Source organism: Dermacentor andersoni, chromosome 3 (genome assembly GCF_023375885.2).
Source record: "Dermacentor andersoni chromosome 3, qqDerAnde1_hic_scaffold, whole genome shotgun sequence".
In the NCBI taxonomy this organism is placed as follows: Eukaryota; Metazoa; Arthropoda; class Arachnida; order Ixodida; family Ixodidae; genus Dermacentor; species Dermacentor andersoni.
In genome coordinates this window covers 58,183,947-58,196,652 of record NC_092816.1, presented here as the reverse complement: position 1 = coordinate 58,196,652, position 12,706 = coordinate 58,183,947, and the positions used below count along the sequence as shown (strand labels likewise).

Below are 12,706 nucleotides of genomic sequence, written 5' to 3'. Positions count from 1 at the left end.
TGCCGAAAGCGCGATTGAGTGATAGGAAACTTGTAAAATAGTGCCCGTCATCTCCCGTACGTAGCCGTGGCCATACCACTCAGTAGAAGGTCTGGCTGGAAAACAACGATGGTCTCCACTGTTACCAGTGCTGCAACAAGCCTGGCCTGGTTTCTCTTTAGTGTCCATCAATGCCATGAAAGTGTACCTTATTAAAGCAATGTGAAATCATTTTGATAAATTAAATAATTAGGAGAAAAAAGAATACTGTCATTCGCTCATCAAACATGAAGATGCCAATAAATATATAGTGTGTATATATAAACGTGAAATTGCACCTTGTGAGAACAATGCAAGTGCATTCTGACAACTTCATAACTACGCAGAAAAAAAAAAGAACAGAAAGTCACTGTCGCGAGTCGATCAAACATGAAACGGTTAATCAAAAAAATGTTAAACGAACGAACAGCAAGCAGGGACCAAGAACAGAAACAAACGAATATTTTATTCGACATAGCCAGTGAATAATTCCTCCATGTCGTTCGTTTCCGAACATCATTGTTCGTTCCTCAGCCTCTGAGCCCATACTTAGTTTGTAGCTCAGGTCACAAATTAATTCTTTGACGACAGGGCCAGCTATGTCACAACACGTACACTTACGGCCCCTGTGTCACCATTCGAAATTTCTATTTTTTTTCTTTTCGTGACCACTCGTTCCTTTAACCGTGAGGCTAGCAATGAGCGCATGTCACGGGACACGGGGACGCAATATCTTTAAAGTTAAAAGTAATTACAAAGAAACGAACACAAACTTAACTGGCGAAGCCAAGGCTAAAGTTAACAGAGTAAAGCAAACAGAGAAAACAAAGTTGAAAACAAAGTCATCGTGAAGTCAGCGCTAAGGCTTGTACATTCACGGTTTCGCTTCCGTTTTTCACGGACAGCTTTTTTAAATACCTTTTTCTTTTTTTTTTTCGAAGAACATTTGTCTCTCTTTCATTCGCTCACGCTATGTGTTGTCATGTTTTTTTTCTCTCTCTTTATTTCGTTGCTTCCGCGCTTCTGGTCGAAGGAGGTGGTGAAGTTCCCATTCTCTTTTATTCGGAGACGTCGTCGGAACGTCGTCTCCGTTGATGTGGCGCTTCCAGGAGCAGGACTGTTGGTCTAGTCGCCGGTCATCATCTCCATGAACTCTGCAAAATTTCAGCGAAAGTGTTGAGGTCGAAAAATGCATAATGTCAAGGAAGTCAGAGATTAGAAGTACTACGTCCGGTCAAAAAAAAAAAAGAAAAAATTACGGGGAAAATAAAGGAATGACGCTTTAAATCGCAACATCCGGATGACAGGGCGATCCCCCCCCCCCCCCCTACGCACACACAAAGAAACACACAAATACAACTCGTGGGATCGAAAAACTATAGCGTTTCATTTTCTCGTCCCCGTTTCTTTATCATTTTTATATTCTTATCCTATTATTTTAGTCTTTGTGGCTGTTTTGTTGGGATTAGGTTCGCAGCGCTCGCCCTTCTCTTTCTCCTTCCCTTGGCCGCGGGACAACTCAGATGTCCAGCGAAATGTGAGCCGGTTACCACACCCACCTCCCGTACTTTTCGATTTTTTTCACTTTCAGCAAAAACAACAAGCTAGCTCGTTTCAGCGTTTTGCATCGTCTTGGTACATGAACGCGTCAAACATTCGAGAGCTTAAGCGGAACTCCAGCGGCTTCGCATACTCAAGAAATGGCGTACACGTCGGAACCACGGACCGACATTTCTTGACAAATTAGGACACAATTTTTTTTTTCGATTAAGATTATTTGCTTTCAACAGTCGGTGGTATTTAACATTTTCTCTTTATCTCTCTCTGACGCAGTCAATTTCGTTCAACTCGTCCCATACGAACTCGTCCTGTAACGAAGGCTTCCACGTGTACACTCGAACTAGCGAAAGCGGTGGTGTGCACCGAGCTAAAACGCTTCTTCCCAAAAGGCGAAGCCGTATACAGGCGCTTCTACGAAGCGGGCGCACACCCGCCGGTAGATGGAGCGACAAACGTTTCCTCTCATTCCTCTCGAGGCGGAATAGCAAGACACGTTAAAACCGACGCGCTGTACAAGCGGCCACCTCATTACCAACACGCCGGTCGCCGACGACAAAAAATAAGAAAAAAAAAGATAGAAAGAAACCCTGCTGGTCGCCGCTTACGTTGCGCCGCCGAAAGGGGGCGGCGGGCGAAGACGTCGTCGCATCGCGACGTTGACGCCACCGTACGAAACGGGGTCGGGGTCGACCGGCCTGTTATACGAGAGGAGGAGTGCTTTCTCACACGCGGACGAAAGAACGCGCGAAAGAACGACCACACTCGCAAGAACGCTCGCGTGCACGAGAACGTCGAGGTATGGTGCGGCGTGCGGGCGCGCGCGATAGGCACGCGATTCCGGTTACTCCGGAATACAAATCTCTCTCTCTCCCTCTCTCACCGAAGGCGCCAGTCGTCAGTGGATGTCGGCCCACGCCTCTCTTCTGGCTCCTTCGTGTAACGCGAAGCGTGGGGCTTTTCTTTTGTCTTTCGGGGAGACCGATGTTGGCCTTGGCGGTATCATGTGGCTCGCAGGCTCTTCCGGCCTATAGCGAGTCCCTGTCACTCGACACGAGCTAGAGAGACAGAGAGAGACACGCATGGCGCGTCGCCCCGCTTTTCGCAGCTGTTTTTACTTTATAGTACATAGTGCAAGAGGCACAGTCCTCTGCATTTGTGATGGCTGCAGTAGCACCACAATGAATCGTGCGTTCAGCTGGCATACGTTATACTCTAAAGGCGCGCTGACTCCGGGCGCTTGCTCTGGGCACTGTCAAATTCGCCGATTCGCCTTGTTGTCTAGGATCTGGTTATTGCTCGACCGCTGGCTCAAACAGGGCGGCTACGCCCTCTACTGGTCGGCTCTAAAGGCCAACGTGGCACAAATCGACAACATGTGGCAGAACTTGAGAACGACAATAATAACCCTCCATATAAGGGCAGTAGTCCCACGCACGCTTTTTCTGGCTGTATGCGTTCGATAAAGCAAAACCGAGAGAGAAGACCCGCTCGAATATCGCGGATCGAGGAACCAGAATAATCGGATATGCGACTGGCTTCTTTGTGCTTTCTGAGAAACACTTGAGCACCGTGAAGAGACGTATTGAAAGACGGGCATCAGAGGTTTGTACATGTCACATACTCACTCGAGGAGTTCATTCGTCTCTCGTCCATTCCCCCCCACGCTCACTCTCTCTCTCTCTCTTCTTGCTTTCCTTTTCTTCTTTTTTTTGCGCAGTACGCCAACTACTTCGAAACAGAGTCCTTCTACAACTCCTCTCCACACGCGGGTTATGTCGCCGTCCGCGGTTGAATTGTTTACTAGCGTGTCAGACCCCAGTTACCATGGCTTTCTTCTTTCTAACCTTTCCATGCACCTTTGCCGTCCATTAAAAAAAATATTGTTCTCTCTCTCTCTCTCTATCATGTCCTTGTTTTAGGCTGTGCTGCTTTAGAATGAATCCTTCTCACCTTGCCTATTTTGCCATCCATAGCGGTAACCTACAGCGGCCGCGCGTCCTTGTGGCAAGTTTCCCTGGTAATCCAAACGGCGGATTCCAAGCCACGGGTTCTGCTACGCACCCTAATGCTCAAGCGCCCTTCCCGCCCACGCGACGTCTCCGAATCGGTTCGACGGCCGCGTCGCAGCGGGGCGAGGCCCGACGCTCGCGCGTACCGTCGAAGTCCACGGTGCCGCTGCCGTCGGTGTCGATCTCGGCAATCATCTCGTCCAGCTCGTCCTCGGTGAGCGCGTCGTCCAGGGCGCGCAGGATCTCGCGCAGGTCGGACACGTTGATGTAGCCGTTGCCCTCCTTGTCGTACAGCCGGAAGGCCTCGCGCAGCTCCTCCTGCATGGCCTCCGTGTCCTCCTCCACCAGGAAACGCGCGGCCAGCGCCACGAACTCCTCGAACTCCAGCTCGCCGGAGCCTGCGCCGCGGAGGAGGGGAAGGGGGACGAGAGACCCGTCTCGTTGAACGCATTCTGTACAACCGGCAACCGCTCGGTTTTTTTTTTTAGCGAAACATTTCTGTTTGGCACGGCACGTCAAAAGTAAACGGCGATCCTTCGGCGCTCATATCGTCGCTGGAATTGCTGCTCCCTATAATTCGAAAGAGCTGGAGGAGCTTCCCGTGTCGTCAGAAGACATAGTCAGCTTCGCTGTTCTGGCGTTGGCACCACGTGTACTGCGTGTTTACATTACGCTAGTGTGGGATCGGACTTCGTCGACTCATCGTGACGTCACATAAAGTAGCTGCCCGTTTCTGCTTCGGTACTTCGCTTATTGGTTCTTTAAAATTATTGATGAGCTTCTAAGCAAACAGAACTACCCTACCAGTGACAGGGCTGTCAATGTCATTTGAAAATAACGATTTCCTAATATGGCTAGAAAAACGCATTATTATTGCCGCGCTACTGGCCGCTCGAGGCACTTTGCGCGTATTCGCGGGCTTTTTTCACGCTCGGAAAAACACTTCTATGTGGTACGTATTGAGCAACACAAAGCTGTATCGGGAGCTTTTCGTCTTGCTCTACAATGATCTCACTGACACTTTTCACCTAATTTAATATCCGATAGGTCTATTAATTAATTAAGAGTAATTGTAAAATTAGGCAGAATGCAACAAAAGATAATCTGAGTATGGCCAAAGCAACGGCAAACAAAATTACCTCGGTTCTGTCCAGCTAGGTGGCATTTGCATATATTTAAATCTTGGTGCATGATAGTTGGGGACACCCTGTGTCTGTATACACCTCAAGCTATTGACAGAAATTCAATGAAGCATTTTCCACTGTCTATACACGCATTATCCAGATCTTTCGTTCACACTAGGCAAGCCCTTCCAATGAAATTCGCGAGGCCAAAGCGTGGAGCTTTCTTTGGCAGTTAGATCGCGTGGAACCCGACAGAAGGAGTATGCACATATAGCGACGAATACACATATATAGGCAGGCTCACCGTCCTGGTCAATCTCGGAGATGAGGTCCTTCAGGTCCTTCTCCTCGAAGGTCTGACCCAGCGTACGCAGGATCGCCGACACCATGTTGGTGTGCACGTAGCCCTTCTTGTCGCGGTCGAACATGTCGAACGCCTTGCGCAACACTGCACCGACAGAGAGAAAAAGGGCGAGGCGTGAGTGTAACGCAGATTCAGGCCATCTGGACAAGTAAAAGTCTCCGGACAGGTAAAACGCCGGGTGCGGTGCAGCCCAGGCACGAAACAGACACGTAGAAGAAGGCTCTTTGATTGATGGGAAATGAAAGTGCCTTCGACTTCATTTACCCTTTCGTCGAAACTTGTACATGAATCAAGGTACGCACGAAACAGGTATGCGCAGAAATGTTAAGTTTCTTGGTTTTTTTTTTCGCGACAATATGCGACATTAAGGTGTGTAGTCGATGAGTGCGTTGCGCTTTTAGTTCCTTTCCTGTGTCCGCTTTTCTTTTTTTGTATGCCTGCCTTTCTGTATACCAAGTGTACATAATGAATGCGCTTGTGTTTCGCCTTCTTCCCAAAGTACAAAAGTGGTCTTCCTTTGTTCGATTGATTAATTGAGGTGAGACGTCTGTCTTAAGATGCGATCACACGTTGGGCATATGTGCACCTGGGTAAAAAAGTGTGGGGTCACGGTGATGTTATTTTCTTAATGGGACGCGACACGCCTCTCGTATGAAGTAGCACGGCGGTATATTGGTATCTCAGGGATTGAATGGGATATGATATTGGTTTGTATTGGAGCTGCTCCGCGAGAGAGTTAAAACTGCGCCGTAAGGTTCGGTAGCACTTGCCTGATCACCGTCGTATATGGTCAAGCAGTCGAATAGGGCAAGCATATAGTGTGCGGCTTGCTGGCGGTTCCTTCCTTCCTTTCTCTCCCTTTCTCTGCGAGCGCCCTTCTCCTATTGCTACGGCGTCGTTTACTGCCTCTAACCAATGTTTACGCACTGTCTCTTAGTGTTCGATCAACCGCAACTGCTCAGCGATTCGCTTCGCAGGCTGTAACTTACACCTCTGCAACGCCCCGAAACTCATTATAAGCCAGCGACATTTCACGCTGAATGTGAGAAACCAGTCTTTCTTGTGGCCCCCACATTATATACGTGTTATTTACTTGCTATCGTCAGAAATATGAACGGAACGGAAGTTTCTCATGACTGCACCATTGCTGCCTGTAGCCTACGGCTGACACCCAAGGTCAGTCAGGGAAACCGGCGAGCATTACCGGAGCATCATGGCGCCTGCACTGCCGCAGCTACGCGCATTGCGCTCCGAAAGAGGCGAGGCACGCTGACGCATCTTTCGCTAAGCGTATTCCAATGGCCATACGAGCGGCGCTGCTTGATTAGTCACGTTAGGCAGGTGGGAAAACGAGCAAGACCAGAGGGAGCGAAATAGACAGGAGGCATGGCGCCCTCGTATCTCTCTCCCTCCCCCCCTCTCTCTCTCTCTCTCTCTACATATATATACAGGGATACTCTGCCTCTGGGAACATTTCGGGCGAAGCGCGGACGGTGTCTTTCTTTTTTTCGTCCCGCTAGGCCTAGCTCACGTGGGCGGCCGGCGGATGTCGACAGAGCGGCGAAGAATCCCGCGCGAGCGAGCGAGACGCGCAAACGCCGCAAGAGGATCCGCAGGCCACCGAGAAGAGCGGTATGCCTGCGGGCGGTTATTCTTGGAGGACTCGGGACGGCCGGTACGGGCGTAAACGCAAGGGCCGAGAGTGCGAGCTCTCGACCCCCTCTTTTTCTTTTCCTGTCTTTCTTTTTTCTTTTCTCTGAACAAGCGACTCGGCACGGTGTTCTCGCCGTGCAGCCGCCCCTTCAAAGGAAGTGAGAGACGTTTCGCGAGAGGTGACCTCAGGATTTCGATTTGTGTGGCTCGTCGGCTTCGCAACGACATCGATACTGAAGCGCTTCTTTTTTTTTTTTCGAAATAAATCAACAGCAGTTTTCTGCACCGTTTTTATGAAACGTACGATGCTTTCAAGCCTTGAGACACAAGCTAAGCCTTCTGTTCACTTGTCGTACCATACTGTTGTTGGCGTGAAATAGAAAAGCCTATGTGAATCGGTTTAATTGTTATTCGTTATTTTATGTTATCCTTTAGTGTTGGAGGTGGGGGTGTATTGTTTAATGTCTATTGCACTAACAGAAGAGAGCTGTAAAGGAATTGTTCGTATCTGTCAGTCACCGCTATGCCAGCTGATAAATTCGGTCAGTATCCCAGCCGTGTATCCCAAATACATCTGGAGTCTGACGGTGGTGTTACTGCCTCGTTCTACCCAATCCCGAGATATTCAAGCTATCCTTGCAACTCCACCTAAACTAACCCTACTAGCAATTGTAGCAAATCGTAAAGGAGGTACCTGGCTGTACTGCTTGTAGAAGCAAACAAACAATCTCTTAGCGACATCTCTCTCTCTACGTGATGCGCGTTGGGACAATGTTTCCCATGAAAAGCGTGCTTCACCTAGTACTAGCTGGCATTTTGTAGTAGAGTCCAGTGTAGCAGCAACAGACGTACGTATATGCACATCACCGACTTCTCGTGTCGTGCGGGTAATGAAATGCGAGAATTATTTGAAAGAGGACCCACAATGTCACGTTCGTCATCCTCGAGGACATAGCCACAACTGCTGAAGAAACAATTCGAATGTAAGCTCACGATTCCTGTACGCCGGCAAAAATTATACTCTTCAGAGCACCATTCCACCAGACTTGGCCGCCATGTGTCCTTGTTATGACCCGAAACCTGCTTCCTGATGTTCCCATCAGTAGTTCGCACCCATACGCGAAAGAAAAGACACATTTTTTAAAAACTAACCGGCGTTCTAGCGTCACTGATCTAAGGAAGTGGGACGATTCGTTGGGATGATGTAGGAGTTCTCGAACTTCGTCCCGTTCTGCACACGTTCGTACTATCTATAACTGCGTACGGAGTCAAGACACTTGTGCGTATAACGTGCAAGCCGCATGCTTTGGAGTGTGCTGGTGACCTCTACAGCGACACCTTGTGCGAAATGCGCCGGCTGGAAGTGAGCATAACGACTACATTTACGAGATACCTTATCTTCTTTCACTCTGATGGTCGCCTCATGCTCTGACAGCTACTTTGGCCGCAGTATTTGGCCGTCACTCACTCACTCACTCACTCACTCACTCACTCACTCACTCACTCACTCACTCACTCACTCACTCACTCACTCACTCACTCACTCACTCACTCACTCACTCACTCACTCGTTCGGTCCCTCGCTCGCTCCCTCGCTCGCATGTTCTGAAGAGCGTGCTTTGCCTCAAGCAATCTAGCACTGCAGTGAAGCGTTCTAGTGTGCCTGTGAGCGTGAGTTGGAGCGCCGGTATGACAAGGTTCCTCCAGAGCGGCAACAAATGAAAATACATGGAACGTTGGCGAAATGCTTGCTTAATGGTGACTAAATCATTATGAGCGCATCTAAGCCTATGAGCATTCGTGAGACGAGAAAGAAAATTAATAATAATAAAAAAAAAAAGAAAGGTGCGCTAGAGCGTTTGCTTCCGTAAGGTTATCCTACGCAAACGATATCAATGGCGGGTGTAATGCGAGCAAGCGTTTGAATAAGAGGACGTTGAACGCGCGTATACATTCCCTGAAGCAATGCGGCATGTATTGGCACGGTAGGTGCGCCTCTGCAAGGACTTTGTTCGCTGTTATTTTTCTTTAGTTACCGCGGCTACTTCCAGCTGGACGCCACACCTTCGGGCGCGCTCCCAGCTGGCATGACTATGTAGAAACGCGAAGAAGAAAGAAAGAAAGAAAGAAAGAAAGAAAGAAAGAAAGAAAGAAAGAAAGAAAGAAAGAAAAGCGGACAAGCTGGGTGCGCGAACTGGGCAGAATGTGCTACTAGCGCAAGCTAGAGTACTGCTTAGCACAACTTAAAGTTGTGCAAGTTGGTTAGCATTCACTCTACTGAAAGGATAAACGTGAAGACACGGACACAAGTACTTGCGTACTGGACTACTGCGTACTTTTATCCAGGCTATTTCAGTGGTTTATGATTACTTTGTTCTTTTCTTTTTCCTTCCTTTTTTTTCTTTTTTCGGTCATGAAATCACCTTCATAGTTACGCACGCCATGCAAAGCTACCGCTAGTGGCGCCACCAGTGACCGATGATTTTGCAGACGTCTGTGCAGTATGTGTGCGGCAGTTGCTGGTGGACTAATACACGTTGTGCCGCGATTTATTTACTGTGCTTGTGGAAGTACTGGCAACGCATGCGGCCGTATTAGGTGATCAAAACTCACTACACTGAAAGGAAAATTTCCTAACGCAGCGACTGCTTGGTTGTTAGTTTGGCGTGTTTTTCGCGACGCCCGGTTCGGATATGTCGCTCTCATTATCTCCAACAACTGCACTTCAAACGCGCTCTCGGAGGTACCACATGTCAAGGTCATATCTGACGCACGCCCTATAAAATGCAGCTCTTTGCAACTCGCTTTCCAGACAATGCGCCTAACTAAAGAAAGAACAACCTCACAATCGCACAAATCTGATTTCCTTATTCCATAAAAGCGTACATTGAACGTTCTTTATCGTGTAAAAATGCCCCGAAGAGAAATGTAAGCAAGCAGAGTTTAAGTTTAAAGAGAATAAAGAAAAACAGAAATCTGGTTCAGCGGACAAGAACTGTTTGCCCTGGCGAGATGCCAAATTCAAGGCTGCGTGTTTATTTCGGTCGCCTATCAACGGAGCCGTTTTCGCATGCAATCAAAGTGCGCCACCAGTGCATACTTCTGCGCAACCTGGATGCTTTCGTCTAAGGTTGTCAGTTTGTTTCTCACTCGACGTTGCGCAGTTTCCTCGAAGGTCAGTCTAGGGAAAGCGCTACTTCTAGCACGGTATCGCATTTGCATACATCGTAACTCAACATCGAGAACAATAGTTCCCTTTGTTCGTGTATCTTAATTTAACACCGAATATTAAACTTCTTCACGCCAATTTTGTAGATACTTATCCTTATTTTTTCGTCTCTGTACTTTTTTTTAAATTTCTCATTAACTTCATTTTCCCGGTAACTCTGGCGACTGCGCGCTTTTATCGTTTGCAGATACACACACAGACAAATTATCTGCTATTCAAGCATAAAAAATTATCTGTTATTCAAGCCTGACGGTGTCATCATTGTTTGTGTGCTGCAAACTTTGCAGCTATCATCAGCCTCTGTTGTTTCAGCATGTCATCAGTTTTGGTATCACTAAAGCACTCATTACAAGTGCAGGCGTCTGTTTTAAAGTAACACGCAGTCTTCGTGAAGTATCACGTGAGAAAAAATCTATCGAGACAGAGGTTCATTAAAGGGTCACTTAGGAAAAAAAAAAGGCACTGTCCGTGTAAACGATCGGTGTACTGCGCCTCCGGAAAGAAACAATGTGTGTCTCTCGCCAAAAGCGGAGACTCGCTATAGGACACAAAACGCCGTAAAATATGGAAGGCATGATAGCGATGTCCGGTTGAAATTGCCGCATTAGGTCGTCGTGACGTTGTAGGTACTTGGCAACCTTCGTTCGATTGCTTATCTTGCGAAAAGGGGGCTTCAGTTCATTCTAAAGTAAACAACAACTCAACCAGGAAGCTTCTTCAATAAATAAATAAATAAATGCGCAAGTTGAAGAAGTAGCGCGGAATTTGTGGCGTACGTCGTCGGCATCGTAGGCGGTGCAGTTTAGGAGGAAAATTCCGCAAACGACGTTTTCGGCCAATTAAATTAAGAGAGAGCTTCCAGAGTAATGACATACTAGCGTAGCCTTTCTTTTATGTTGCTGTCTAGCATCCCTGTGAGAGGAGGAAACGCAGGTATGTTCGGGTGGAGGAAAAAAATTCAAACTTACTCTGCACTTGCTCTTTCGTCAGGTCGTCCTGTAACCAAGTAGACAACATTGAACAAAATTTAGTACGCACTCACTGTTCAGTGGATTATCTAAAGTGTCAAGCTAACACTAAGATTACAGGGCAAGCCAACCACTCCAAGTAAGTGGCAGTCGACGGTAAGGGGCGATCGTTTTGCTCTTGCGAGCTCATATTATGCACGTCTGGAATTCCGATGTGAAAGTCGTATATGAGTTACAAAACAGTACGTCTGTGTAGCGACGTTGATCACTCGCTCTCATATAAGTATTCCTTTGAAAAGGGTAAAGCAAGAAGAAGTCTCGCAGCGTTCCGGTAGTGCTATCATCATCATCAGTGAATCGACAGTTCTTGAATATTATTGTTTTTCGATGTCTCTTAATTTGACGTAGGTTAAACAGCTTTGTGCACCTGGTCTTTCATTTTTAAGCTAAACGGCTCTCGTTCTAGTGGTAGTAAACTAGCAAGCACAACAGCCTCTAGTTGGGGGTCGTGCAAGGTCTTACGGTTCTTTACGCATTCTCCCAACCGCGCTCACAGAACATATGATTGCACGAAATAGTTTGGTCCTGACGTTCAGATTTCAAAAGTGAGACTGCAATGACGCTCAGGAACGCACTAAATCTTACGTAGGCGTGCGACGGTGTGGAATTACACCGACTGCTTTTTCGTGCATGCGGCTGTAGTAGCATCGTGAGACGGCAAGATCGGCGTTCGGAAAGGTGAAAGAGCCGGGAAGAAAACGTTTGAAGTTGACGTTATAAAAATAGAAGAGCTAGACAGACGCGGTGCTAATATGACTTTCGCGCGCCTTTGAAATGACTCGTTCTGCGATTGCGGTTAGCCTGACGAATCACAGTTCGCTGCGTCGCACCCTCTTTGGAACAGCACAGAAGTTTAGTTCATCCGCAAAACCTACTTATGATCTGGAACCGAGCAGATCTCCTTCATTATAGAAGAACGTCTACATTCTTAAGAACGTCGTTATATAAGTTGAACCCTGATATACTGCAGGATAAATTTTAGTTCCAGCGGTTATTTTCGCTTCTCTTCCTTTAGCATCTCGAGCTTTCCTATAGTTCTTAATGTACGTTCTTTTTTTCTTTGCAAGACACATTGCACGCTGTGGTGGCCTATCGTACGCAAGCGAGCACTCGCTGGGCTTTAGGGAGACACAAGGTTCCGTTAAACGCTAAGTTAGCTAAAAGAACGGACGACGATTGGATAGAAAAGAGTAGATCGGAGCTTTACCATGTTGATTCACGAGGGGCTACGACGGCAAATCCCTGTACCGCTGCTTCGGACGGACTGGCCGAGGTTTGTTCACCGAGAGAACCGCTCTCCCGTCGCGTGGTAGTCCCGACTGGCGAGCGGGCGTGTCGGCGCAAAGCGATCGCTCGGCCCGGGGCTCCATTTTTGGATGCTCGCGCGCAGCATCACAAACAGCGGCAGCCACCGCGCGCGCCGGAGGATCCGTCACGTGACTGGGACCTCCTGTGACGTCAGCGCCGGTGTCCGACCAGGGGCGCGGGACCTCGGGCGTAGGGGAGCGCCGGCTCAGCTCCGCGCGAGTTCCGTTCACCGCGAGCCCAATGCGAGCGCGCTTATTGCTGCGCGAGGAGAAGTAGTACCTTGTTTGCGCACCGTAACGCATGCGATTTAAAAGGATGATAGCCTCTTGGTCGCACGCGAGTTGGCTGTGAATTTTTGGAGCATTTGTAACGTGACGATTGCGCGAGAAATGGGGGAAAAATGCTAACGAAAG

The 12,706-nt window shown here is 48.1% G+C and overlaps 1 protein-coding gene across 2 annotated transcripts; it reads right to left on the bottom strand.

Annotated features, from left to right (window-relative positions):
- Nucleotides 1-463: 463 nt before the first annotated feature.
- On the bottom strand, nt 464-12,326 carry LOC126547394 (troponin C). 2 transcript variants are annotated; one of them, XM_050195389.3, is made up of 5 exons: nt 12,193-12,326; nt 10,926-10,953; nt 5,016-5,159; nt 3,734-3,985; nt 464-1,172 (listed from the first exon to the last, which is right to left on the bottom strand). In XM_050195389.3, the coding sequence occupies exons 1-5, from the start codon at nt 12,193-12,195 to the stop codon at nt 1,144-1,146; spliced, it is 456 nt and encodes a 151-aa protein (XP_050051346.1). In that variant the 5' UTR covers nt 12,196-12,326; the 3' UTR covers nt 464-1,143. The 2 variants fall into 2 exon arrangements, with proteins under 2 accessions (XP_050051346.1, XP_050051337.1); XM_050195380.1 differs by lacking the exon at nt 12,193-12,326 and having other exon boundaries at nt 10,926-10,989.
- Between the last annotated feature and the right edge of the window lie 380 nt (nt 12,327-12,706).

Excerpts from the sequence above, each read along its gene's own strand:
- LOC126547394 (XM_050195380.1), bottom strand. The coding sequence starts at position 10,974 with ATGTTGTCTACTTGGTTACAGGACGACCTGACGAAAGAGCAAGTGCAG. Across the intron at positions 5,160-10,925 it reads GACGAAAGAGCAAGTGCAGA|TGTTGCGCAAGGCGTTCGAC; the intron begins GTAAGTTTGAAT and ends CTGTCGGTGCAG. Across the intron at positions 3,986-5,015 it reads CTCCGAGATTGACCAGGACG|GCTCCGGCGAGCTGGAGTTC; the intron begins GTGAGCCTGCCT and ends TCCGCGGCGCAG.